The sequence below is a fragment of the Drosophila biarmipes genome, chromosome X (assembly GCF_025231255.1).
Source record: "Drosophila biarmipes strain raj3 chromosome X, RU_DBia_V1.1, whole genome shotgun sequence".
Lineage (NCBI taxonomy): Eukaryota > Metazoa > Arthropoda > Insecta > Diptera > Drosophilidae > Drosophila > Drosophila biarmipes.
In genome coordinates, this window is record NC_066611.1 from 5,529,242 (window position 1) to 5,556,174 (window position 26,933).

At 53.7% G+C, this 26,933-nt stretch overlaps 5 protein-coding genes across 9 annotated transcripts; 4 read left to right on the plus strand and 1 right to left on the minus strand.

Annotated features, from left to right (window-relative positions):
* The first annotated feature begins 520 nt into the window (after window positions 1-520).
* Window positions 521-1,783, plus strand: LOC108033012 (uncharacterized). The gene is made up of 2 exons (XM_017107139.3): window positions 521-989; window positions 1,046-1,783. Exons 1-2 carry the CDS (start codon window positions 657-659, stop codon window positions 1,607-1,609), a joined length of 897 nt encoding a protein of 298 aa, XP_016962628.1. The 5' UTR covers window positions 521-656; the 3' UTR covers window positions 1,610-1,783.
* A 372-nt stretch (window positions 1,784-2,155) lies between these two features.
* LOC108033055 (E3 ubiquitin-protein ligase HUWE1) lies at window positions 2,156-22,690 on the plus strand. Of its 4 annotated transcripts, none has more exons than XM_044093528.2 (19): window positions 2,156-2,315; window positions 3,742-4,276; window positions 4,586-4,825; window positions 4,885-5,106; window positions 5,178-5,449; window positions 5,518-6,014; window positions 6,521-11,613; window positions 11,738-14,612; window positions 14,678-15,160; window positions 15,220-15,551; window positions 15,613-16,725; window positions 16,786-16,921; window positions 16,986-19,580; window positions 19,648-20,049; window positions 20,115-20,303; window positions 20,373-20,694; window positions 20,759-20,924; window positions 20,985-21,175; window positions 21,771-22,690. In XM_044093528.2, the coding sequence occupies exons 2-19, from the start codon at window positions 4,010-4,012 to the stop codon at window positions 21,871-21,873; spliced, it is 15,498 nt and encodes a 5,165-aa protein (XP_043949463.1). In that variant the 5' UTR covers window positions 2,156-2,315; window positions 3,742-4,009; the 3' UTR covers window positions 21,874-22,690. The 4 variants fall into 4 exon arrangements, with proteins under 4 accessions (XP_043949463.1, XP_016962674.1, XP_043949464.1 ...); XM_017107185.3 differs by having other exon boundaries at window positions 11,756-14,612; XM_044093529.2 differs by having other exon boundaries at window positions 5,521-6,014.
* A 275-nt stretch (window positions 22,691-22,965) lies between these two features.
* Window positions 22,966-24,608, plus strand: LOC108033225 (uncharacterized). Its single transcript, XM_017107489.3, has one exon. The coding sequence runs from the start codon at window positions 22,977-22,979 to the stop codon at window positions 24,012-24,014; it is 1,038 nt and encodes a 345-aa protein (XP_016962978.1). The 5' UTR covers window positions 22,966-22,976; the 3' UTR covers window positions 24,015-24,608.
* LOC108033226 (DNL-type zinc finger protein) lies at window positions 24,006-25,092 on the minus strand. Its single transcript, XM_017107490.3, has 2 exons — window positions 24,790-25,092; window positions 24,006-24,338 (listed from the first exon to the last, which is right to left on the minus strand). Exons 1-2 carry the CDS (start codon window positions 25,000-25,002, stop codon window positions 24,027-24,029), a joined length of 525 nt encoding a protein of 174 aa, XP_016962979.1. The 5' UTR covers window positions 25,003-25,092; the 3' UTR covers window positions 24,006-24,026.
* Window positions 25,093-25,343: 251 nt separating this feature from the next.
* On the plus strand, window positions 25,344-26,929 carry LOC108033205 (iron-sulfur cluster assembly 1 homolog, mitochondrial). Of its 2 annotated transcripts, none has more exons than XM_017107452.3 (5): window positions 25,344-25,531; window positions 25,635-25,688; window positions 26,370-26,445; window positions 26,517-26,594; window positions 26,661-26,929. In XM_017107452.3, the coding sequence occupies exons 1-5, from the start codon at window positions 25,448-25,450 to the stop codon at window positions 26,762-26,764; spliced, it is 396 nt and encodes a 131-aa protein (XP_016962941.1). In that variant the 5' UTR covers window positions 25,344-25,447; the 3' UTR covers window positions 26,765-26,929. The 2 variants fall into 2 exon arrangements, with proteins under 2 accessions (XP_016962941.1, XP_016962942.1); XM_017107453.3 differs by having other exon boundaries at window positions 25,345-25,531; window positions 26,520-26,594.
* Window positions 26,930-26,933: the final 4 nt, after the last annotated feature.

The following is a 26,933-nucleotide window of genomic DNA, read 5'->3' on the forward strand; positions in this document are numbered from 1 at the left end:
ATTTTATTTGCAATCTTTTAAAATCATTTATACTCAATTTACTATTAAAAAAGGCCATATATTAAAACTTACAAGAAACCATTATAACTGTTTCCATAAAAGAGAAGAAAAACTTGTTAAAAATAAGTTAATTATCGCTCGAAATAAAAAAGTGCACGCATTTTTTAAAGCTATTTAATTTTCGTTATAAATGCAAGTTCAATTCTGATTCAGGACTCCCTACACTATTTAATTTTTGAGTTTTGGTCAGCGGGTTATAAGCTTTTTGATTCAAAATAAATTCGCAGTAATCTAGCATTCAACCAGAGTTGTCAACTTATCTTTTTAAAACGTTCCCACTTTTGTTAAAATGTTGTCTTACATTTTTGGCGATTCACACACTAAACTGCGGAATACCCTAAAAATAAATATATAATTCGTAAGTTTTTATAAAAACTTTGAACTTCGGTCAGCAGATGTATGTATGATAAAGTTACAATTATTTTTAATAATCTTAATGGAAGTGAACTGGAAACGGTATATAACAGCAAAACCTTCCCCAAAGTTGGGCACAAACAATACACAACCACGCCTGGCCACACTGATCGGGGTAAACAAAAAGTTGTTGATTATATAGGATAGGATAGAATAGGGCCCAGAAAGGCCCCCAATAGGCCATGTCAAAACTGAGCGAAACCAAGATCCCGATCACGGAGTTCCTGGAAGCGTACCGCCGCCAGCCGTGCCTCTACAACTCGCAGATGGACTCGTACAAGAATCGCTCCTCCCGGGAGGAGGCCTACGAGGCGATAATCCGCTCACTGAAGATCCCCCAACTGACCGTGGTGGACATCAAGCTGAAGATCAAGAGCGTGCGCACCGTCTACTCCAAAGAGCTGCGCATCTGGATGCGCGAGAAGGAGCTGGGCCGGAGCTACGAGCCCAAACTATTTTGGTTCAAGCTGGCCGACTCCTTCCTGCGCTCTGTTTCCCTTTCCCATTGCAAAAGGGTGAGTTGTGGCCGCCCACATTGATTGTTGTGGCTAAATGTGTGCTGTAATTGCAGGCGAAGAACCAGCATGTCAGTGCAGCCGCCCAAACGGCGGTCAAAACGAAGGAGCCGCTGACGCCCTCGAGCAAACTGCTCTTCACTGCCGCCGCTGATATCAGCATGAGCGAGGATGCGCTGGAGGAGGAGGAGGAGGAGACCGAGGGCGAGACGGAGGAGGGTCCGCCGGACCATGGCAAACCGTCGGCGGGCAGCTGCATCATTTCCATGGCAGCGGACCAGGCTCGCTGCGGCAAGGACGAGCTAATCATTGATGATTCCTCGCTCTGTTTAGTGGAGCAGCAGCAGCAACATCAGCATCACCATCAGCAGGGTCATCCTCAGCATCCCGGCAGCACGCCGGCGCAGCGAAAACCGAAGTACAGCCTGGCTCTTGACGCCGCCGGAGAGGATGAGCTTGTGATCTTTGGCCAGAGCATCGCCTCCCAGCTGCGCACCATCACGGACTCGTATTCGCGATCCGTGGCCAAGCTGCGCATCCAGCAGGTGCTGTTCGAGGCGGAAACTGGACAGTTCCAGAGCACCGAGGTCAATAGCACGCAGCTCCAACATACCTTCTAATCCCTAAGCTTAGTTTAAAGTCAACTAGTTCGTGTATTTACGTGTTTTTATAGTCCTTGAGCTTAGTTCTGTCCGTTTGTCGTTTAGTCTCTAGTAAATGTTATTTCCATTAATGCAAATTAAGATTGTAAATATAACTAACATATTAAATACTGTTTAAGTAATTGAACTCGATTTTATAAAAAAGTTTGAATTTAGCGGTAAGGCATTTAAGGCATTAAAAAATATATCGATGTCCTATCGAATTTTTAGGGTGGTGCATTTTATTTTCTAAATAAAACTCAAAAAGGTTCTAGAAACTTTTTAAGGTGTTCTGTTTATTTGAATACAAATGGTGCCCTAATATTACAGTGTAGCTATCGATAAGCTGATTGCCATTTCATATGAAGATCTCCAGGCGAGTTTCCACCTATTTTTTTGTTAATATTACATCTATTTATCAAAATCGGCCACAAAAACCCATTTCAAAGCCTTTTAATATCCCGAAATGTAATAAAGTGCACAGCCTATCGACACCGATAGTCATCGATAGGCGGAGCCGATTGCAGCGAATTGGAGCGTTTGCGGAGCGTGGTCACACTATATATGCTTGCATTTTGTCTGTGGAAATTTCATTTCACAAAAACCGAGATTGTTAAATTACCGAAACTAGAGCGTTTTAGACCGAAATAACAATAGCAGCAATATGCTGCAGTTAAATATAATTGTGAGTATCGCCAGTCGCATTTCCGAGATCGCACAGACACACGCACACCAACGCCAGTTCGGGCACAAGCCCGCACACACTCGCAACGCACCCACACAGACACACGCTCACCCACTGCATTGTTTCTGTTCTGACTGTGGCAATTTCTTTTTGTAGGTCTCTTTCTTTTCGTTTTTTTTGTGTGTTGAATTACAGCTACGGTACTTTTCTTCAGTTTTTAATACGCTATAAATTCGCGTGTGGGAAAAGAGAGCATGTTTGAGCCCGAAACAGCCCTGAAAGGAAGGAGAAATGCAGCGGAGGGAGGAGAGAGTTTCTGTTGTTGTTGTTAGTGCTGCAATAATGAAAATTCGGTGAAGCAGCAGACACATACATGCGTACTTTCCTCATTTTCACTTGTTTATTGTGAATTCAGGGGAAATTGGCGTAAAAAGAGTGCGTGTTTCTGTTCGTACGCGTATTGTGAGTGTGTGTGGGCGAAAAAGGAGCTTAGTTTGCTGCAGTCTCCTGTTTTGTTGTTGTGCCAACCTTGACTTACGCATTTCTCCTCTGCTTCTCCTATTCGCTCTCTCTCTTCCTCTCTCCTTTCTCCCTCTCTTCGCCTTGCACCTTTCTGCGCTTGGCGCTCATTTGACATTTCGCTCAAACATGTTGCGTCCCTGCAAGCAATTGGATAAGCAAACTATCGCCTATCGGCTAGAAGTCCCGGTAACTTCTGGAAAAAGAAAAGCAAGGAAAACCTTCTCAAAAACAATATCTGTGCGGCAAAAGAATGTATTCCGAGTCACTTGTGGATGACCAAGAAAAGAGAAAGCAAGACCAGGGACTGTTTAGCCGCGAGATCGCTAGTGTTTGTATGGTAAAAGTGAAGGAAGATGATATATTCTTATTAAACACTTTCCGATTGGAAAGAGTGTTGGTAAAGTGACTTTGCACAGTAAGTCAGCTGTGACTATCTGACACTTTGATGACACCTCTTAAATGTCACTTCCACCTAACTACCGTTACACTGACCCTCCTAACGTCACGCAGAAGTGACGTGAAGATCGTTTTCAGCTCCTAAGAGTCGCTAAAGTGTGTCTACCGCCGTGGAAAATGTTTGCAGGGGTTCGAAATGTTTGTGAAAGAAAATAGTGCACAACAACAACTGAATCGGAAATCCAAGTCGGGCTCGCTCAGCTGACAGGTGCAGTTAGCTTGCGAAAATGCGAAAAGCACGAGAACGAGAGAGAAAGGGGCGAAGAGAGCGCGTGAGAGTGTGAAAGGAAAACCCCATAAATCGGAATTAAAACTCTCAATCAAAGCGCCCACAAACGCATGTGTTTTTTGTTTTTTTTTTTTCTTGTTTGGTTTTGTTTTGGCGTTTTATTTTATACATTTTCACAAAATTGACCTCAACAAGTAACACTTCCAAATACACTTGCAGTTTATTGAACACGCTGACGTATACCTTTGAACCGCAACTCGATGCCCAGCCTATAAACAATCGACGCCCGACGACTGGTTCGCCCTAAACCACCCAATCTGTACACAAACCGCCCACCCGAAGCCCAGCCAACCCAAGGAGGCGGAGGCGGAGGCTAGAGGAGTAGGAGGCAGAGGAGGCGGAGGGGGAGCAACACCACCACCACCGCCGCCAGTGGTGGCCACCTGCTGCTCGAGAGGCTGCAGAGGCTCCCGCAACAACTGCCGCAATGAAGGTGGACACGGTGAAGCTGAAGAAGGGCTCCTCGGAGCTGACGGCCGAGTGCCGTGAGCTCATCGACGAGCTGACCAAGCGGCGGACTCGGGCCGAACTCCTCGAGTTCCTCGACACCATCCACGTGTGGATCTACGGCAAGTGCGAGCTGTACCATTGGATCGAGATCCTGGACCGGTTCGACAAGATCCTCGAGGAGGCGTCGCGCCATGTGAACGCCAACGAGTTCGTGCTGCAGTGCGACACCAATTTCCAGGAAACGGTAAGGACATCGTTTACTTTTCTACGGTGTATCCCCAAAAAAGTCCCAGAATTCCCTGAAGGTTCCATCTTGTGTTAAAGTTTCATCAATTAAATGTACAAAAATTCGCAAATCTATAAAGTTTTATGTATATACAAAAGATCCTATCACAGAATTGGGCTTGAAAAGTTGTTTTCGATATAATTCTGGGACTTCGAAACACAAGACAAACTGTGTTGTTCTTTAAAAGATTATATTGGGTATCGCTACACCACCCATATGCTTTCTGTGAATTATTGTTGTATATATTACTCTATTTTTCCTCCCCAGGATGTCACACTGCTGCTGCACGTACTTAACTTCACCACACTGCTGATTGAGCACTCCTTCTCGCGGCACCTTTACAATTCCATCGAGCACCTGACCGTGCTGCTCTCTTCGCAGAACATGGACATCGTCCTGGCCGTCCTCAATCTGCTGTACATGTTCTCCAAGCGCAGCAACTTCATACCCCGCCTGCCGTTCGAGAAAAAGGAGCTACTTATTGTCAAGCTCTTCAATATAGCCGAGGTGGGCTGAGTTTGTCCCTTGACACTGTCCGTATTTTTATGAATAATGATTGCTTTTAGCGCTGGGGTGATCCCAACTACGGACTGTCGCTCAAGGACTGCTGCATTGGCGAGCCAAAGCTGGAGTTTCTCTACCAGCTGTGCATCGACTATGTGGACGAGCACGGTCATGCCGCCCAGCTGGAAATCCCGGACATGATGGACCTCTGCCACACGGCATCAGCTCCCGAGGTGATCAAGACGATTGCCGGACAGATCTCAAAGCCCAGTGAGGCAATCAAGGTGGGTCTTATAAACAGATACATTTTATTTTTGAATACATCTGGTATAACTCCTCCTTGTGTTCCCCCCAGATGCGCATTGCTCATCGGGTGCGCTTGATCTCAGGCTTCAACAACTACAAACTGCGCCTCCAGTTCGTCCAGGCGCGCCTTCAGGCCGTCTCCATACTGATCTACTCCAATGCCCTGCAGGACAACACGGACAAGGTGTTGTACGCCGGCTTCGGCGAGGAGCTCTGCGAGCTGATCGACAAAGAGGACGTGCATCTCGTGGAGATTCGGGCGGCAGTGCTGCGCACTCTCACCTCCATGCTGCACTTTGACCGCAATCCGAATGTGCCAAGGTAGGCGATCGATTGTCCGGATTTTTGATCCCCCGATAATTGCTTGTCCTCTCTTGTTTTCTGTGCAGCAGGGCCGGATCGCGTCTGATGAAGATCGTTCACTATACAGGAGCGGAACGGCAGGGCGGAACGCTGCCGCTGTTAGTGCGCGACTGCATCGATAATTTAACAACCCACGGGCTCACGGAGCGCTACCCGCTCATCCTGGCCACGTCGCTCTTCTCGCTGCTGTACCACCTGGCCAGCTACGAGATGGGCGGCTCGGCGCTGGTTAAGAGCGGCATGATGCAGTCCCTCCTGTGCGTCATCAGCTGGCCGGGGGTCGACCTCGAGCACATCACGTTCGTGACGCGGGCGGTGCGGGTGATCGACCTGATCACCAACATAGATATCGCCCGGTTCCATCAGAACAACGGCCTGAACGTGTTCATTGACCGGCTGGAGAAGGAGATCAAGAGCTGCTGCAAGGCACTGGCCGATATCGGCATCACGCTGAAGGAGTCGACGCTGCGCGACGACCACAAACTGGACACCTCTCTGGACCAAGTCGACGAGGATGTGGAAGGTGGGTGGCGACATAAGTTAGCGGGATTCTTTGAAGGGCATTCCCTTGTTTATAAACTTGATGAGGTCTTAAATCCTAAATATATCTTACTTATGAAAACGACTTGTACCTAGCTAGAATTTTATTGAATGTAAAGTTTTTCTTTATTCTGGTCATTCTTCTATATATGTGTTTTTTAAGACTGATGTCTGGGGTCGGAAATATTAAATATATTAAGCAGCACCTGCAAAACTTAGGTAACTTAAATCTAGAATATATTTTTAGTAATCTTTCGGGATTAAAATCTATTAGCTAAATATATTAAGCAAGACAAGCAAGGGGTAGGCAAAATGTTATCAAAAGAGACCATTTCTAATTAAAAACCCTTCCAGGAAAGTAATATTTCTATGATATCTCTTAACTTTGGTATTAACAATGCATTTACGTTATCTGTTTAGATAATTACTAGGCATTTTTGGCCAAAACACTATAAATTCCTTTCTGGTTACTCTTTCCACCTTTTCCAGACGGAGCCGGAGAGAATACCTCCGTGGCCAGTGGCAGTGGATCGCCGCGTCGCGAGAACTCGAGCGACGGCCTCACAGGAGCCGGGAGCAGCGCCTACAGAGCTTACCACGAGCACAGTGGAGGAGCTGAATCAGGAGCGGGTCTCCTGGACATTGGGGGAGCACGCAGCCAGGCTGGCGGCAGCGGAGCAGGAGCTTCGGGTGCATCCGGACCGAACATAGGACTAATCAACAGAGATGGAAGTGCCGCCCGGCCGCCGGCCATCATGTATCCCACGAACAGTTACTACGCCCGTCCACTGGCCGAGCGCAAGGCGGAGCTTTCCTCGCAGCTGCCGAGCAGCCTGGCGCCGAAGAAGCCATCCTGCGTCACCCAGCGGGCGGCGCTGCTCAAGTCGATGCTGAACTTCCTGAAGAAGAGCATCCAGGACCATGCCCACTTCAGCAACATGCGCAACATCATGGAGACTAGTCTGACCCAGTCGCTGCGCCACATAATAGCCAATGCGGAGTACTATGGCCCCTCGCTGTTCCTGCTGGCCACCGATGTGGTCACCGTTTACGTGTTCAACGAACCGTCGCTGCTCTCCTCGCTGCAGGATCTGGGCATCACCAGTGTGATGCTGAAGGCGCTGCTCCAGAAGGATGTACCAGCCACCCGGGAGGTGCTGGGATCCCTGCCCAATGTCTTTTCCGCCTTGTGCTTAAACGAGCGCGGATTGTTTGAGTTCCTTTCCTACGATCCGTTCGACAAGGTGCTGAAGGTGCTGCTTTCGCCCGACTACCTGGTGGCCATGCGGCGGCGCCGCTCCTCGGATCCGCTGGGCGATACGGCCACCAATTTGGGCAATGCCATGGACGATCTAATCAAACATCATCCGTACTTGCGAACCGATGCCACGGAGGCGATTGTCCGGCTCCTGAATGAGCTGGTCCGCCTGGGCTCCGATCCCAGTTTCATTTGCTGGCGGGCGAATAAGGAGAGCAGTGGCTCCGGCTCCGGTTCCGGCAGCCATGGCGGTGCCCATCACGTGGCCTCCACACCCTCGCCCATGGTCATGGTGGCTGGCTCGGGAGGATCGGCTTCGGTGCTCCAGGGGGCAGCCGATACGAACGACAGCAGCGGCGATGACGACGACGATGATGATGAAATGAGCTCCGCTTCGCAGCAGCAACAGCAGCCCACGACTCCGGGTCAAAGTACTGGGGCGACCACACCAAGGGCTCAACAGGCCGGAGGTGTAGCCGGGGCTTCCGGAACACCAGTGGCCACATCGCAGGCCGTCAAAGTGGTAACGCCACCGGAGCGAGAGGCCATACCACTGATCGACTACATCCTCAACGTGATGAAGTTCATCGAGGCGATATTCAGCAACAGCCCCAATGGCGACCACTGTCGCGAGTTCGTTCTCCATGGGGGACTAAAGCCCATCCTGCAGCTGCTGTCGCTGCCAAATCTGCCGGTGGACTCGCCAGTGTCCACCACCTCGCAGGCCGTGGCGAATGTCTGCAAGGCCATACTCAGCCAGGCGCAGGAGACCAAAGTGCTGGATGTGGCGCTCAAGCAGCTGGCCGACATAGTGGCCCAGCTGAAGCCGCTGATCAAGCACTTCACCTTTCCCGGCGGCAGTGTCCTGCTGGCGGAACTCGTCTGCTGCCAGCGACTGGAGGACGGCTTCGCCAACGCCGAGTACACGCCCATACTGCACAACATGAGCTTTGTGCACGGCTATGTGGTGATGCTGGTGCATCTGTGCCGCAACGCCTCCAACGACATGCGAGCCATTCTCCTCAAGCGCTGGGGAGTGAACCGGGAGACCGGAGTCCAACTGCTGCAGCAACTCGTTCAGCTGTACATTTCGCTGGTGTGGGAGAGCACCATCCTGCTGAATCTGTGCTCGGACGAGCCCACCCAGCATCCGGATCTCATCTGGGATGAGATCGCGGCCCAGATGTCGGCGGCAGCGGGCACCGCGGATCCCCTCACCGAAGCGGAACTGTCGAGAAAACTGGAGCGCGCTGCGGAATTCCGGACAAAGTACACGCCCGAGGAGCAGTTCCGATACATCAAATCCCTGCTGGCAGCCAGTTCGCGGCTGGGCAGAGCACTGGCCGAGCTGCTGGGCACGCTGGTGAAGCTATCGGTGGGTTCGCCACAGACGCGACAGCGTCGCATCAACGACTTGATCAGTAATATCAACAAAGTTCCTACGCCAGAGGCGCGCGAAATAGCCCGCATCCTCAGCTCGATCCTGGTGAACGGATTCAGTCACGAGAGCATCCTGCCCAAGCCCGTGCCCAAGCTGAAGCTCACCTTCCTCATCTGCTCGGTGGGATTCACGGGTCCAATGCTGTTCGACGACAAGCGCAGCGCCTTCCACCTGATGATATCACAATTCTGCGCCGAGAACGGACTGAAGGCCTTCTTTGAGATGTTCTACTGGGCCCTGTCGCTGGACAATGTCTCCCAGAAGTTCGAGTTCGACCAGTGGGCCTCCATGGAGGACCTGATGCAGTCGCACGAGGATGACAAGCGCGATTGTCCGGAGGGCACTGGCGAGTTCCTCGACGCCTGGCTGCAGCTGCTCGAGAAAATGGTGAATCCCCGCGCCATGTTGGACTCGCCGTACACCATGAGCCCCCGGCTCAACTATCTGCCCGACTCGGTTCCGTTTGAGCCCGTCTTCTACCTAATACACATCCACCAGCTGGCCATGCAAGCACTGCGCAGAATCTGGGCACGACGCCCGATTCCGAACTACGGGCCCAGCATGTTCGAGACCATGATCCTGATCCTGAAGCACCTGATCAAGTCGCACCAGACCCTGCTGGATCGCTATCACACGCGGATGAAGGAGATCAAGTTCGAGAACCTGTACATCCGGAGCACGGACGATGGTCTGAACGCGGATCACATCAAGACGCTGACAGACATGGGCTTCATGCACTACCATGTCATCGAGGCGTTGAGGACGAATGCCTCCTTGGAGGAGGCCACCGACTACCTGCTTAACAACCCGGAGGCCAGTGCGCTGTCCACGACTGGTGGGCAGTCAGGCGGCTCTGCTCCTCCGCCGCCACCACCGCCGTCGGCCTCCACAATGGACATTGACATGGATCTGCCGGCGGACGGGGAGTCGACGCAGAGCAAATCCTCCGCTTCGGCGAACTCCAGCTATGACTACAAGCACCTCAAGCTGATGCCGTCGCTGATCTTCGATCGATTCTGTGACGAGGCCATCTCGAGGGCCTTCGAGTTCATGGAAGCCATACCGGATACGGTCAACAGTGCCGCGGACCTGATAGCCGTGCTCTACAGACGCCACAATCACCTGAACAAGCAGGTGTTTGTCACCAACTTTGTGCGCAACATCATCCAGTGGGTGGACTTCACCTTGCAGCTGTTCGAACCATCCAAGTCAAGCGGATCGAAGGCCACACGCCTGGAGGAATGTTTGACTGGGATGACGGCCACCCGGCTGTTTGTGCGCCTCAAGACATCGACGTTGCTGCTGGAGGAGAACTACAGTGATCTGCACCGGCCGTTGGTGGAGGCGATAACCGCCCAGGATGCCATGGTGTCGCTGGTCAAGCTGCTGGACTGCATGAGCCAGTGGATGCTGGAGCAATCCAGCGACACCAGTACCGGCCAGCAGCGGGCCACAGTGCCGCGGTGGGTGCAGAATCTGGTGGATCTGATTGATGCCATCGACAGCATCAGCCACATCCTGCAGCGCAAGGCCAACATGCGGGCGGTCAGCAGCGATGTGTGGCGCTGGTACGACGCCTCCACGGGCAAGTGGAATGCCTACTCGGAGGCCAACAACGAGCTGATCCGCAATGCCTACGCCGCCGGCGAGCGCTGGCTGCACATCAACATCGGGCGACAGCGCTGCACCGTGAGTCTGAACTGCATGACGCAGGTCAGCGAGGCGTCCGGCACACATCGGCCCGTTTGCCCGGCCCTGAAGCTCAGCGAGGCCATCACCTCGCTTCACAATCCGATGGTCCTGCACAAGGTGGAGCACATGCTGAACCGCGTGGTGCGCACCGCACCCGACGGTTCGGGAACCGTGCATTCCGATGAGTTGATCTCCCTGCGCCAGCTGGTCAACTTCACCGATGGCCAGCAGCCGCAGCCGCCGCAGCAGGACGGCTCTGGAAACTCCAACGAGGAGGGAGCGAACGAAGAGGGCGCAACCGGTGCCAGTGGCGGATCTCCACTGGCCGCCATGACGACGCGCAGCAAGTCGCGGCAAAAGAGCGCGGCCGCCGCAGCCGCTGCCAAGGTGAAATCCCAGCCTGGCGGCTCGCCACCCATACCCAAACGCACCCAGAAAATCATACTCAACGAGGAGCAGGTGGGCCTGAGCAAGTTCGACTGCGGCCGCATTATCGGCAGCATTGTGGACCTGCTGCAGCCGGCGCACCTGATGCTCAACGAGACGAAGCTCTCGCTGCTGCGACTCTGTGCGAGATTGACCCGGAACTACGACAATGCCCAGGTGTTCATCCGGCGGGGCGGAGTGCGGATGCTGTTGCACCTGCAGCAGGCCTGCAGTTTCATGGGCTTCCCCACCTATGCGAACATTATCCTGCGCCATGTGCTCGAGGCGCCGCCCGTGCTGCAGGAGGCCATGGAGCGAGTGCTGGGCATGCGGGCAGCCGGCATCGTGCCCGTGGGCCATCGCGACCTCATCTTCGTGCTGACCCAGGTGTCGTCGGCAGTGTCGCGTAATCCGCAGATCTTTGTGGCCGCCGCCAAGGAGATGCTCAAGGGCGAGTACATGCTGAGCACGAACGATGCCCGTGTCATGGTCAAGTCCAAGTTTGGCCAGCAGCCGACTGCGGCGGCCGGCGGGGCCACGCCCCATTCCCAGACACCGACGCCGCCGCCATCGGCCAAGAATGACCTCAAGGACGACCCGCAGGTGCAGTCGTCGGTGGCCGTGCTCAAGGATCTGCTGCATGGACTAGTGCAGCCCTGCTGGCACTACGGCGGAACTGGATCTTCGGATCGTGGACAGGGGGCCGCCGAGCTGCTGCAGCCGGATCAGCCACCAGGCACGACACAGGGATGCCATGATGACGAGGTACGTCTATTGCTGAAGCTTTCAGTTCTGTATGCATGGCCATCATCGCTATATGAAATGAGGCTTTGAAAAACACCTTTTTTTGAGTTGTCAAGCATTTACTCACTAAATACTATCCTATTAGTTGTATTTCCGCTTCCAGGAAACCCCCGCGCCCGTGAGCAGCAAGAAGCAATCCTCGGGCGGCAGCGGAGGAGGAGCAGCTGCTGGCCAGGCCCAGGCCTCGGAAAAGTTCGAGCCATGCTGCTGCACCTGGCACATCCCAACCAGCGGACACACCCACGCCAAGCCGACCATCTCGCGAGCAACCCTGCTGAAGCTACTGGCGGACTCCACGCGGGCCTACCAGTCGCTGGTCCCGCGCGTCCTCTTGTCCCACATTTACACGCCGGCGGACAGTCCCCTGATCTCGGCGCCGCAGCAGACCTTCCTCGGCGTGCTCCTGGATCGCTTTCTGCCCATAACCCAGCGGCATCATGTGCCCGAGGTCAGCACCATGACGCGGGTGCTGATCTGCTCGTTGTCGGACTGCTACCAGCAGCCCGGCGTCCAGGTCCACGTGGCCGAGGAGCTGCACGCGGCGGTGGCCAGAGCCCTGGCCCAGCCGGACTCAGCCGAGAAGCACACGCGACTGCAGGTCCTGATGAGCCTGTTCCCCAACCTCATTGAGTCGCCCATGCTGTACGACAAGGTGCACATGCACCGCAACAACATGTACCGCGTGCTCCTGCGCCAGGGCGTGATGACCTACCTGACCAAGGTGGCCCAGTACAAGGATCTGTCCAACCACAACACGCTCAGCACCCTGGCGGCCATCCTGCGACCCATGGAGATCCTGCTCCGATTCAGTGTGTCCACCACAACGCTGGGCTCGAAGAGGATCCTCTTCGGCACCGGCGGAGCTGGCGGAGCGAATGGTACCGGGAATGGCAACAACGCCGCCGGCGGTGGCAATGGAACCGGACCGGGAGCGGGCAACACCTACGGGACGATCATCAACCGACGACTATATCCTCGCCTGGCGGCACGCACTGCGGTCAGTGCCGCAGTGGAGCGCTCGAATGCGATGGGAGGCGAGCATGTGCTGCGCGACATCATACGTAATGTGCTGTCTGATCGGCGACATGCCTTCGAGTTCATTTTCAACTCGGACGAGATGGCCGTGGACTCTGAGGACTCGGCTGCTCCGGGCTCTGGCGGGGTGGGCGGCGGAGGCGCGGGAGCCGGCGGAGGAGGAGGAGGAGGCGTATCTGGATCTGGATCTGGGGGAGGCACTGCAGCCGTTATCGATGTGGTCGAGGAGCGCAGCAATGGTGGCGATACCAACGATCCGCCGCCCAACGTGAGCTCTGGCTCATCGGCAGCCGGGCAATCCTCGACTGGCGGTGGCCCAGTGCGACCAGTGCTGAACTTTGACCAGCTGTGGGACGACTTCCTGCAGAGCGAGGGACTGCGCCTGGCCTCGCGAAGCGGCGGTGGCGCCGGATCCGGCAGCGGATCCGCAGGAGCCGGCTCATCTGGACAGCAGAACGGCGGCAACGCCACAGCTGGATCGGCCAGCTCGGGCAACAATTCTGGCAGTGGAGATCCTCGCCTGCGCACCAATCCGGATGTGGATGTGGGCAGCGGCGGCAATGGCGGCAGCGGCAACGGTTCCAACGCAGGTGTTGTTAATGACAATGGGATCGGCGGCGGCGGCGGCAGTGATGGCGCTTCCACATCCTCGGATACGGGTGCGCCAAGTGGGCCACGCGATTTGAACGCCTCGCTGCTGGGCGATGTCAGCACTTCCGAATCGGATTCGGATGCCTCCACGGAGAATGACGAGCGCAATGAGGAGGACGAAGACGAGGATGACGACGCACCGGATGAGGATGTGGACGAGCACAGCGAGACGGATGTGGATGAGGAACGACCGCGCCAGTTCATCGAGGTCTTTGATCACATCTACGAGCCGGAATCCTCGGAGACGGCGTCCAACGATGCGGATGTGGATAACGACGACGACGATGACGAGGATGAGGATGATGTGGACGACGACGATGATGATGACGAGGACAACGACGATGAGGATCGCGAGGAGGGTCTGAGTGTCATGGAATCGGAGTTGGAGAACCAAATAGACATTGCCCTCGCCCTGGTCTCGTCCAACAATCGTCCCAGACGCAGTGCAGCGGTCAACGCCCCCGGCGATAACTCCGCCAGTCGTCCCAATCCTGATGACGAGGTGGACGACGAGGACGATGACGTGGATGCTGATCCCGATGGTGATCCCGATGTCGACCCAATTGGCGGTCCAACGGTTGCCCAGGGGGAGTCCTATCCGTACCAATTTTTGGGCAGTGGCTTGATGCCCACACCGCCTGTCGGATTCCGCGTGCGGATGAACAGCTCCATCGCCCAGCCCCTAGACATTGATGTGAATGGCGGCAATGGTGGTGGTGGCAGCGGTTCAGGCGTCTCTGGAGCGGCCGGCGGATCTGGTAGAGGCTCCTCAACGGGCGGAACAACAGCCAGCATAGGAGCCATCGCCTCCGCCGCCCTGCGACCCTCATCGGGCTCTTGGATGGCCCCGGACTTCAATTTCATTGGAGTGTCGGGTGGTTCTGGCCTCGGTGGTGCCTCAGGCAGCGTAGCAGCTGGTGGTGGCAATGCCAACGGTGGCGAGGTGAACGCCTTCCTTACGCCCACCATGTCGGAGCGCCCTGGTGGTGCCTCTGGCAGTGGCCAGAACATAAGCAACCTGCTGGACGAACAACCATCGGTGAGCGGTGGCGCCGGCGGCGGTGGGGGAAGTGGCGGAGGATCCGCCCCTGGTGGCGGCGGCGTCAGCGGTGGCGGAGCAAACGGCGGCACCACCGGACAGCATCCGAATGCCACGCTCTGCACGAACGGAGTGCGCCGACGGTTGCTCTATCTGGACCAGCAGTACTGTGTGTGCATGCCGACACATCAGAATCCCACGGAAGAGACCCAGATGGAGACCTTCACTCAGGATGGTGAGTACATGAGTTCTTCTCCTCTCATTACAATCCCTAATCCCTCTGCTCACCCATCATGCCAGCTCTTCATTGGTGGCTGGAGGAGGCCACGCTCTTGGATATGGAGAGCCAGACTGACGCCTGCCTGTACGCCGCTCACTTCCTGCTGCCGCACCTCATCAAGGAGCTGAAGACGTCGCACCAGCAGCGCAAGGAAGAGGAAGCCACCCGCCAGAGTGCCACCAACTCCACAACATCGGCCGCGGCCGGAGCAACGGCGAACTCGGTCATAACAGCGGGTTCGAACACAGCAGCTCCCACTGCGACGGCCGCCATCGCGTCCAGTTTGCTGGCGAATGCCGTGTCCGCGGGCTCGGGAAACAACAGCAGCAGCATGGTGGTTCCCCCGGTGGCAGCCTCTGCTACGGGAGGCACCCGACGCAGCTCGATCCCTGTGCTGATTCCCTCGAGCTTTGGTCCTAGTGGCGCGACTGGGGGAACGGGAGCCAGTGCTACTGGTGATGGTACGGCGACGCCCCCCGGAAACCTTGGCTCCTTCACAAGCAGTGAGTATTCGTCCTGACTTGAGAAATACCAAAATACTTACTTAGTATCGTATTTGCAGCGTCCCTTGGCGGCAGTGGAACCCTGGAGCCGCAGACCACCCCTCGGGCGCCTCGTCAGCGCGGTGGTTTGCGGCAGCACAGTCAGCTGCCCTTCAACATCTACGCGGAGATCGACCTGACCAACGAACAGGATAGCCAAGGCGCTACCTCAACAGCAGGGACGCCGGCCGATGGAGCCGAATCGCAGCCGCAGCAGAACTCCTCCGCTCCGACGGCGCAGGTGCCGGTGCTGCAGCATCAGCGCCATCCGCCGGTGCCACTCCTGCCGTCCAGCGGAAGGCCATCGCGACCCCACTCGCGGCTGGACGAGGCGGAGCTGCTCCTGCTACAGGTAAATTGATCAGTGGATTATTACTTTATAAATACTCACTGGCTGCTCTTCATCCTTCCAGTTGGCCGATCGCCAGGCTGTGCGCAGTCGAATGCAAGTGTCCAGTGGACACACAAATTCCTCGCGCACTTCGGGATCGGCGCTGATAAACGCCCGGCCCAATCGCGACCTTCCCGCCCGTCTGCAGCGCCTCGTCCAGGCGCACAGCTCCATTTCCAGCCGCAACAGTGCATCCGCCTCCACGCCAGCTCCAACGCTTGTCTCCATGCCGACGCCCATGTCCAGTGCGGCACTGGAGCAGCTGAATGTCACGGCCCCCGATGTGGTTGGCCCGGACAGGAACTTTGCCTTGCCGCCGTCGCTGGAGGTTGATGTGGACGTGCTGCCCCGCATATTGGACCGCATATTGCCGCAGCAGCAGGACCCGCAACCGGAGGAGGATCAGCTATTGCTGCCACCACCGCCGCCGCCACCGCCCAGTGATGCGCCTTTGGTGCTCACCGAGGACGACCTGTGGCCCGGCACAGTCGGTGTTGGGTCCAGAGAAGAGGAGTCACCTGCTCCAGCAGCCGCAGCAGTGGGAGTAGCTGACAGCGAGGCTGTTAGTGAATCAAACCAATCGGATCAGACTCCAGAAAGCAGCGAATCTGTCTCGTTAAACCCACAGGCTCCGCCAGCAGGGCCAACGCCAGTGGAGACGAGCGGAGAAGGAGCTGCCTCAGCCAGTACCCAAACGCCGGCACCAACAGAAGAATCCGCCGCAGGTGGAACAACAACCACAACAACTGGCGGAGCAAGTGGAACCACAGCCACCATAACGGATATGAGTCCCGAGGTGCGAGCCGCTCTCGGGGATCTGGAGGTGCCCGAGGGCGTGGATCCCTCCTTCCTGGCCGCCCTGCCCAGCGAGATGCGCGAGGAGGTGATCCAGGAGCACCTGCGCATGCAGCGCATCCGTCAGCGGGCGCAGCAGAATGCCATCCAAATTGCCCACGACTCGCTGGTCGAGGTGAATCCCGAGTTCCTGGCGGCCCTGCCGCTGAACATCCAGTCGGAGGTGCTGATGCAACAGCGGATCGAGCAGCAGCGCCAGGCGGCCCAGACCGCCAATCCGGAGGATCCCGTGGACACGGCCGCCTTCTTCCAGAACCTGCCCGAGAATCTGCGACAAGCGGTGAGTTTTGGGATTCCACTTCCTCCGGGGAATCGAACTTATTGTGTGTTCAATCTTTAGATACTTACTGACATGGAGGAGTCGCAGATCGCCAGTTTGCCGCCCGAGTTGGCTGCCGAGGCGCAGTTCCTGCGTCGCGACTGGGAATCTCGCAATGGCGCCCGCATGGACGCCCATCCGCCCAGCAATGCGCTATGTAAGTTGCTTCACTTCCCATACATTAAAGATTACAAATCCTAATCGGGTGTTCGACCTTACAGCCCGTTTTCAGACCACGCTGCAGAGCCTGGACGAGGCACGCTGGCACAGCTCCATCTGGTATGACGCCAGTGGCAATGCCCAGCCGCAACACCACCAGCACACCACGATTGTGCACCACCATGCCCACGCACATCACGCCCCGACCATGGGCAAGCCACTGGCTCTGCTCATGATGGAGGACGAGAACATCCTGCTTGATCCGGACTCGCTGGCCACCCTCCTACTCTTCCTGTTCGTCGAGGACCAGAAGGTGAACAGCATGCGGCTGCATCGCGTCATCCGCAACCTGTGCCACCACGAGCCCACCCGCGACTGGATCATCAGCGCCCTGATCAGCATCGTCCAGAAGACCAACGAGGACAATGCGAACTTTGGAGCCGGCCAGGCTGGCGGCAAGCCGGAGTGGCTGAAGCTGCGCGTGGACGCGGCCTTTGGCTACAAGAGCAACATCTTCCTGATCAATCGCATGTACGAGGGCAGCGCCCGAAGCATCAGCATCAATCCCCAGGCGGCCCAGATGATTGTGCGCAATTGCCTGGATCTGCTGTTCGTGCTGGCCAAGCACTATCCGTCCAGCTTTGTGCCCTTCAATCGCGAGGTGAAGGCCAGGCGCATACTGAGCTCGGTCTTTGGCATGCCATCGCCCACGGCTGGAGCGGGAGGAGCAGTAGGAGGAGGAGCAGGTGCTCCTAGCGGTGGACTAGCAGGACGTGGTGTCGATGAAGTGCCACCGGGTGGAACCCTGGACTTCCGATCACGCTTCTGCCGCTACCAGGTGGCCAATCGGCTGCGCGGCATCCTCGACGATCATCCTGCCCCCAAATCCGCCACGCCCCTGGACGAGGCTCCCTCCACATCGAAGGCGGCTGCTGCCAAGGCGGCTGCCACGGCCAAGGTGTCCACTGGCAGTCTCAGCCAGCACTCGGTGCCGTATCAGACCAATGCCAAGAACTTCTGGGATGTGGTGCTGAACATCGATAGACAGACCAAGGTGCGATTGGCCAACGTTGCCCAGTTTCCACTCACCTCGCAGCCGGCGTGGGAGTGGCAGACGAATACCGCCGACTTTCTCTCGTTCAGCGAATCGCCCTTCGGCCAGTTGCTGGAAATGCTGCCCTACAAGGTTATCTGCCGGTCGCCGCATCTCACCGACATGCTGGTCAAGCTGCTCGCCTCGCTCAGCACGGAGCTGCCCAAGGAGGAGGAACAGCTGCCGCTGAGCGACCAAATGCCCACCCTGATACCCATTGGCCAGGCGGCGGCAGCGGCGGCATCAGCGGAGAACTCCCAGTCCAATGCCTCGGAGATTGGCGACGGGCTGGCGGCCAACAGCGAGGAGCAAGCCGCTCCGGCCAGCGGAAATCCGGCCTCCGGTGATAGCAATGTGGCGGCAAAGCGAACCCAGTTGCCAACTCTAAGTGTGGCCCTGCCAGTGGCGCCGTCGAAGCCGCGTCGCAAGATCTACTCGAAGAACTTTTCGCAACTGCAGCTGGTCATCGAGGTGCTGACCCACCAGTGCGGCACCACCGAGGGCCTGGACAACGTGGCCAAGTTGATTGTCAACCTCACTCAGTGCTCGCAGGCATCCAATGCCATTTTCATCCAGTACTTGACGGCTGCCATTCTGGGACTGGCCGAGGAGGTGCGTCAAGCCATACAGATGCTGCTCAACGAGATTCGCATGTACAACATCCATCACGGTGTGGCCGGCTCGGTGACGACCTCACAAGCTGCCTCCACCTCGGGGGCACCCACTGTGTCGGGAGCCAGCCTGCTGCCCAACTTGGCCGTCCACGAGGGCATCATGCAGGACCGCTTCACCGCCGAGCATGTGATCATTTCGGCGCCGAAGAACGCCAAGCCCACCTGCGAGCTGCAGCTGCCGTCGATGAAGAAGCTCATGTCCAACTCCTCCGCCCAGCCGTACTTCCTGCGCACCCTGAAGATCTTCATGCAGGTGCGCGACATGTACGAGGCGCAGAATGGCCTGGCCACGGGCGGTGGAATCGGAGCCGGTGCTGTCGGCGACAACGATGACGACATTATCGACATTGAGGGCGATGGCGGAGCCTCGGGCGGTAGCAGTTCGGATATGGCTCCCGGCTCGGCCAGCACCATCTCTCCGCCTCCGCCAATGGAAACCAATCAGACCCTCCACGATGGCGACGAGGACGAGGAGGACGATGATGATGAGGCAAGGGCTTCGCCCGGGGACGGCGGCAGCAGCAGTCATCCGTCGGCGAGCGCCTGCAAGTCGACCAAGCCCACTCTCAGTCAGATCCTCTGTCTGGACGTTCTGTGGCACACGCTCAGCGAGTGCCTGGTGGCGCTGGAGGAGTCCAAGGACGAGTTCGCCGTCCTGGTGCTGCAGCCCACCGTGGAGGCCTTCTTCCTCATCCACGCCTCGCACCGCGGCGCTGCCAAGAAGTCGGGCCGCGGCTCCCTGGCTGAGGTCGTGGGCTCCATAATGCGGGCAGCTACCGGCAGCGGAGCTGGAGGATTGGGAGCCGCAGCTCAGTCTTCCGCCCAGGAGCACAGTCCCTCGATGGACGACACGAGCAGCGCCAACACCCTCAGCTCGGCCAGTTTCGAAGGTGAGTTTGTGGCCCGAAACCTTTCTTGTTAACATTTAATGCCAACTGTTTTTTTTTTTTTTATTAGATGAGCCGCGCATGCAAGACGCCTCTACGAATACGCCGCTCTCGGCCAGCAGCTCCGCCAGCACAGCGCTGAGCGCCCACGAGGCGCAGCTGAGGCAGGATCGCCAGAAGTTCCTGCAGTTCGCCGAGAAGCATCGCACCGTGCTGAACCAAATCCTGCGCCAGTCGCCCACCCATCTCTCGGACGGACCGTTTGCTGTGCTGGTGGACCACACGCGCATCCTGGACTTCGACGTGAAGCGGAAGTACTTCCAGACGGAGCTGGAGCGCCTGGATGAGGGCATACGGCGCGAGGAGCACACGGTCAGTGTGCGTCGCGTGACCGTCTTCGAGGATTCCTTCCGCGTGCTGTACCGCCTGGGACCGGAGGAGTGGAAGAACCGCTTCTACATTGTGTTCGAGGGTGAGTTTAGGCTGCACTTCTAATGCTTCCATGGTTTACTTACACTTTCCACTGCTCTCCCACAGATGAGGAGGGCCAGGATGCTGGCGGCCTGCTGCGCGAGTGGTATGTGATCATATCGCGCGAGATCTTCAATCCGATGTATGCCTTGTTCTGCGTATCGCCGGGCGATCGCGTCACCTACATGATCAATCCCTCCAGCCATGCCAATCCGAATCACCTGAGCTACTTCAAGTTCGTCGGCCGCGTAATTGGTAAGCGTGCTCAGAGATTCCTCTCCTGGCTTAGCTGCTTATAAACCCTTTGAATTCCAATCCAAACAGCCAAGGCCGTGCACGACAACAAGCTGCTGGAGTGCTACTTCACCCGATCCTTCTACAAGCACATCCTGGGCAAGCAGGTGAAGCACACGGACATGGAGTCGCAGGACTACGAGTTCTACAAGGGTCTCGACTATCTCATGAAGAACGACATCTCCACGCTGGGCTACGAGCTGACCTTCTCCACGGAGGTGCAGGAGTTCGGTGTCACCCAGATCCGTGATCTCAAGCCAAACGGTCGCGACACCGCCGTCACCGAGGAGAACAAGTTCGAGTACGTGCAGCTGGTGTGCCAGCTCAAGATGAGCGGCTCCATCCGACAGCAGTGAGTATATTATCATTGGGTTGTTGGTCATGATATGGAGTTTAATCCTTCCCTTCCCCACCAGATTGGACGCATTCCTCGAGGGCTTCTACGACATTATTCCAAAGCATTTAATTTCGATATTCAACGAACAGGAACTGGAGCTTCTCATATCCGGTCTGCCGGATATTGACATTGAAGATCTAAAGGCGAACACCGAGTATCACAAGTACACCTCCAAATCGGCCCAGGTGAGATATATATCTAGTCTCCTGCCGTCCCTTTCTAAATGGCGTCTTCCCATCCACCAGATTCAATGGTTCTGGCGCGCCTTGCGCAGCTTCGATCAAGCAGACCGGGCCAAGTTCCTGCAGTTCGTCACGGGCACGTCGAAGGTGCCGCTGCAGGGATTCGGTTCCCTGGAGGGCATGAACGGAATCCAGAAGTTCCAAATCCATCGGGACGATCGGTCCACCGATCGATTGCCCTGTGCGCACACCTGGTGAGTATGGGCTTGGGGGGTTTTAAGTTGAGTATTATTAATTAATTTTTTTTCTATTAATTTTTTAATAGAGTTTGGAGAACGGGGTTTATTTTTAATGTGTAGAATGACAATAGGGGTTTGCTATTCGATTTTAATCGTTAGTTTAAAAAATAGAGTAACGTAAACTGGAAAACGATAAAGATTCTAAATTGAATATCTTGGATAATACTGGATCATTGGAAGTATAATGTTTTATGGATCGTTAAACACAGAAATTTAGATTTCGCTATTATAAACATTTTAAGATTAAATTAGGATTGTTTTTATAATGTTTTTAATGGATCGTTAATATGCAGATATTTAGGAATGGATTATATTTTCAATTTTGATAATGATTATAGATTTTTCCTAATAAAATTTTATCTTAAGTTAGTCTGGTAAATGGGCATTTTGGATGTTTATAATAAAGTAGAGTGAAATAATTCTTCTTTAGATCTCTATTTATTTCGAACATTTAATCTAAATTAAGATTTTGTTATGTTTAATTTTAATCATAAGATACTTTAACCTATGATGTTATATATTCCTTATTAACACCATCCCCCTATTTCAGCTTCAACCAACTGGATCTGCCCATGTACAAGTCATACGACAAGCTGCGGAGCTGCCTGCTGAAAGCCATTCACGAGTGCTCCGAGGGCTTCGGCTTCGCCTAAGGAGCCACCTGCGGCAGCGAGGTCAGCCAGCCGGGGGGCCAGCCAGGCCCTAGAGCAGCCACCAAGCAACCAGGAATCAGGAACCAGGTACCCATGGACGCAACACTATTCCTAGTACGCCCAGCCACGGGCGACACGACGAGAGATGCATAATTGATTTGAACAGAACAGAACAGCCACTGCAAATTTGCGATAGCGGCGACGAAACTGCATGCATACACAGTACATATAGTTATATAGTATATATAAAAATGTTGAATTAATTATTAATTTTCGCGCCTATATATATACAATATATATTTTCTTAAATTTTCAAAAAAAAACGGAAAAAGTCTAAGGAAACCTACGAAAAAATGATAAGAAAAGCAAACCGATGCAAGCGCGAAACACAGTGTATTCGGTTTAAATTTGTCTGCGTGACTCATTCTATATATTGTATTATTTCGAAATCAATCCCTGTCGTTTTGCACACTTCACACACATCTACGCAGAGAGGTTACACAGAAGGATTTACACGATTTGACATATATTTTATTTACCCAAACACGAAACCGAATAGCAAAGGATTATACGTAGTACATAGAACGCAAATGCACATAAACAGATTATACACTTTGGTTTCTTGTTTACTTAAGAGAATGTACCGAAGACGCAGCGGAAATTAATGGATTAAAGTATTTTGATGTAAGAGATAAGTCCCTATGTTATGCATTTTATGTTTACCTTTGGAATAATGAGCAGATGTAACTTAAAGAATGTGGAATAAAGTAAAATTAAGCTCATTTATCAAAATAAATTTTCAGAAATCACTTAACAACGGTTGGAAAATGCGTTTGGAAAGAGGAGGGAAGAGGTCAGCTTTACTATACGGTCTCAAAGACGATCTTCTAAAAAAAAACGTCATTTGACTTTTAATAAATAAATAAACACTTCAAATAATTTATTTTGGATATTTAAGAAATTTAAGCTCAGTTTAAATAGTTCGATACCAGGGCGGGCTATCGATGACCTAGCGGTTACCTGCAGGCCCGATCGACTTTATATCGATACCCCTGGCGTGCGAACCGATCAATGTCATCGACGTTCGGACAGCTGTAGTGCGTATGGATTTGTTTATCAGGAAGGAGTTGGTTTTGGCCAAGGAGACTGGCCTGGAGGATGTGGCGCCGCTGTGCCTCAAGCTGCTCGCCTGGCTGCGCGGCTGCCAGGAGGAGATGCACAGCGAGCACCGCCACCTGCAGCTCAGCCAGTCCCTGGTGGAATCCCTGCTGAAGGCCCACCTGTACCTGTTCGAGTGCTACGATCGCTTTGGAGAATCGCTGGCCGACCGATGCGATGCTAGTGGCTTCTTCGCTGGCTGCTCCGGCCTGGAGGCTCGGAGGCAGTGCATCCGTGAGCTGTGCACCGCCATTGTGAACACAAAGCGTGGGGAAGTGCATGCGCCACTGCTGTATCTAATGCACCGCACATTCTCCGAGATCCAGCCCGCCTGGAGTGTGATCCGTGACCTGGACTGGTCGGAGATCCGGCAATCGGAGGCACTCTCCTGCAGCGACTTCATCAACCCGGATCTGCAGCAGATGCGTCGCCTGGTGAGACGGATTGGTCGCTTGTCCAGCCTGCGGGACATGGAGACCGCTCTGCGGCGCTCCATGGAGCTGGTGGGCTTTCAGGTGTGGCTGCACCTGTTCCAGGAGTCGCGGGACAGCGAGATCCACTCCGAGTGCCACCTGATACGCCACATGATCTGCGATACTGTGACGGAGGGCGGATCACCCGCCTGCTCCGGGTTCCTGCACAACATATACCTGTTCGTACTGCAGCCCGCCAACAAGCTGAGGTTCTGGGCTGGCCTGGAGCATGTGCGTCTGGCAAGCAGCCTGATTGCCTACCTCATCAGTCATTGGAGCCGCCACCTGCCCTACTTGGACCTGGACGATATGCAATTGACCGCCGAGGCGCCTGCCATGACTGGCGCGCAACTTCCTCTCAACGAGGTCACCTATGTGACCCACCTGATGCTGGACCCCGATTGCCCAAGTCGCCGCCAGTTCGCCCAGCAGCTACGCAACCTCCTGTCCGCCCAGTCCTTTGCCCAGCTCCTGGAGCTGCTCAATAAAGTGGCCTTCGTGTTCAGTTAAAATCACGCCACTTTAATCGTTCTTGGGCAGAAACTCGCAGTTGCCATCGGTCAGGCGGACCACCTTCTCGCCCTTCTCCGCCAGGATCTCCTCGATGTTGCGCTTGCCCTCCAGGTCCGTGAACCAGTTGAGATTGTCGGCGATTAGGTGGTGGTTGGAGCAGCCCTCGCAGGTCACGATGACGACGCCGCGCTGGTAGGCCACCTTCGAAATAGTCTTCATGTTCCGCGTCTGGCACACCTTGCAGGTGTAGATCAGCTGCATCTTGGACTCCAGCTTGGCCAGGGGAACGCTGCTGGTGGCCACCGTCTTGTCCGCATCTTCCTGGAGGCAGAGATAATTGATCCAAGAGAAATTTAGGTTACACTTTTGTTGATAATCGTTGGTATTTGTACCGTACTTGTAGATGACCTCTATATTTCTACCTTGAATAGTGATGATAATGTTAAGTTTAAGGCCTCCAAGTAATGTAATATCAAAAGAAAGATTATTCTGTTTATATTATTGATAATAACTTGTTCACAAATATATTGTTACCTAAAAAATCAAAAAAATAAATTGTTTTACCATGTGCATTAGACAATAGTTTTAAAAGTAAGTTGTTTTAATTTGAGGTAACATTTTAGTAAAGTATTTATTTATAAAAATTAATATAAAAATAATACATTTTGTTAAGTCTAAAAATCTTGTACTTTTTGAATTGTGAGTAACCTAAGATGAATTACTAAATATTTTTGCGTTTCTTGGGAATTTTACAGTAAATTGCCAAACTTACCACCGGTTTGGTGCAGTGCAGCCTGCGGCAAATGCACGTGTAGTTGTTGTTGTTTCCCCAAACAGCTGTTTGTGTTTTGGTTGCAAGTTGATGCAGTTGCAACTGGATAATGGGATGTTTGAAAGCATCGATTTGTGTTTTTCGGCTAGATGTGTATAGTGTGCGCCTCGCCACGCCTGCGCTGATCCTGAAAGCCTGTCGTAGGGCGCTCATTTTGCGAATTTGTTGATATTACTTAATTCCGATCAGAAGTGTGAAATGCAGTTGGGCCTAGGGATGGCACTTTTGGCCTTGGCCCTTTGCAAAGTCAAACGTGAGTGGCAGCTGTGAACGAGTAACTGTTACAAGGGGAGTTTTGTAAAATAAAAAACTGGAATTCACAATTTATTTGCATACAAATGTAATAATTAATTAACTATTTATTGATATATTAACTAATATTAATGTTAAGTTCGGTATTCAGTAGGTGCTTTAATTGATTTTGTCACGGTTTCCGCCCCAACCCGTGACTCCTGCCTATCGATAGCTCCAGCTGATGTCGCCTCACGTGATACTATTGACAATAGTGTCATCACCGTCTGGTAGCAGAACTATTGTATTTTCGAATTTTTTCTGGAAATTGTTGGGGGACAACAAATTATATAAAGCACAGGAAGCGATGGCAACACGTGTGGTGGCAACGGCGACGGTGCGGGCGGTCAAAGGTCGCAAGCTGATCCCGACGCGGGCCGCCCTGACGCTGGTAAGCGAGGCAGCAATCTGGTGAAATCGTCGCTTGCAGCTGGGCTGATGAAGTAACAGTCTCCTGGCAATGGTTCTGATCCCACCTTTCCGATCCTTTCCAGACTCCGGCGGCGGTGCTGCGTATCAAGACCCTGCTGCAGGACAAGCCGGATATGGTGAGTGTCTCCAATCGATGGGAAGGCCTCTTGTCTCAAGACCACAGCACACTATGGCAGCTCTTTAAGGTCTCACTATACAGGGTATAATCTCATCCAAAAGTGCCTAGATTCACCCGAAAAGGTCTCAGGACATCTTTTGATGGACCCAAAAAGGTCCTCTGCACTATGGCTCCCTAGGATCTTGACGAACCATTGTATTTAGTCTCATAATACTATATATTGTATACCCTCGTCGTCATTATGGGCATCCTACATACTTCAAATACTATATATTTTATAGCCTTGGGGTCACTTACCTTTCCTAATGCGCATATGAAACGCAGTTCTAGTAGCAAAGTATACAAACGTTGTATTTCGGTTCTCAGCTAAGTATTTACATAGATCTTTATAGGTCTTTGTCCGTTAATCTACTAAGATTCCTCAAGTTCTGGTATTCCTCACACAAGAGTAACATTATGACCTGTATAATATATAATAACTCTTCTTGTTCTTCAGCATTTGTATAATATTCTTCAAGATTTACCTATTTTATGGCTCGAATACTTGCAATTAGACTGGTGCTTAAATGTACTTAAGAGTACCATCGCCTTTAGAAAGCTTTTAGACCCATCACCTTAATCAAAGATAGCTTTTTCGAATGGAAGATGAGCTAACAATCCCATGTGGTTCCTCCCCCAGGTTGGCTTGAAGGTGGGTGTGCGGCAGCGAGGATGCAATGGCCTCTCCTACACACTGGACTATGCCAGTCAAAAAGGTAAGCCACAGTGCTCTTGGAGTCAGCCAGTGGATAACTAATGCTGGCCTTTCCTTGCTCATATTTGCCAGCAGACAAGTTGGATGAGGAGGTGGTCCAGGATGGCGTCAAGGTGTTCATCGACAAGAAGGCGCAGCTATCGCTGCTGGGTAAGTGCCTGTCATAAAAAACAAACCACTCCGTAAGACAAACTAACATGGAAATCCCTCCCCCAGGCACCGAGATGGACTTTGTGGAATCGAAGCTGTCCAGCGAGTTCGTGTTCAACAACCCGAACATCAAGGGCACCTGCGGCTGCGGCGAATCGTTCAGCATGTAAACCGATGGAGATCCGGAGGAGATCCGCCGGCACCCGCCTCGCAGACCTAAATTAACCAAGTTAAATGCAGTACGCGGCCTGACCTAGTATCTCATTTCTTGTGCGTGGGCAACAGCACCGCATCCTTTGTAAATTTTACTTCGCAAAACGAATTCTAAATGTTAAGTTG

Excerpts from the sequence above, each read along its gene's own strand:
- LOC108033205 (XM_017107452.3), top strand. The coding sequence starts at position 25,448 with ATGGCAACACGTGTGGTGGCAACGGCGACGGTGCGGGCGGTCAAAGGT. Across the intron at positions 25,532-25,634 it reads CGCGGGCCGCCCTGACGCTG|ACTCCGGCGGCGGTGCTGCG; the intron begins GTAAGCGAGGCA and ends GATCCTTTCCAG. Across the intron at positions 26,595-26,660 it reads GGCGCAGCTATCGCTGCTGG|GCACCGAGATGGACTTTGTG; the intron begins GTAAGTGCCTGT and ends TCCCTCCCCCAG.
- LOC108033225 (XM_017107489.3), top strand. The coding sequence starts at position 22,977 with ATGGATTTGTTTATCAGGAAGGAGTTGGTTTTGGCCAAGGAGACTGGC.
- LOC108033055 (XM_044093528.2), top strand. The coding sequence starts at position 4,010 with ATGAAGGTGGACACGGTGAAGCTGAAGAAGGGCTCCTCGGAGCTGACG. Across the intron at positions 4,277-4,585 it reads ACACCAATTTCCAGGAAACG|GATGTCACACTGCTGCTGCA; the intron begins GTAAGGACATCG and ends TTTCCTCCCCAG. Across the intron at positions 16,922-16,985 it reads TCCGCCCAGCAATGCGCTAT|CCCGTTTTCAGACCACGCTG; the intron begins GTAAGTTGCTTC and ends TCGACCTTACAG.
- LOC108033226 (XM_017107490.3), bottom strand. The coding sequence starts at position 25,002 with ATGAGCGCCCTACGACAGGCTTTCAGGATCAGCGCAGGCGTGGCGAGG. Across the intron at positions 24,339-24,789 it reads TGCACTGCACCAAACCGGTG|GAAGATGCGGACAAGACGGT; the intron begins GTAAGTTTGGCA and ends CTCTGCCTCCAG.
- LOC108033012 (XM_017107139.3), top strand. The coding sequence starts at position 657 with ATGTCAAAACTGAGCGAAACCAAGATCCCGATCACGGAGTTCCTGGAA. Across the intron at positions 990-1,045 it reads CCCTTTCCCATTGCAAAAGG|GCGAAGAACCAGCATGTCAG; the intron begins GTGAGTTGTGGC and ends CTGTAATTGCAG.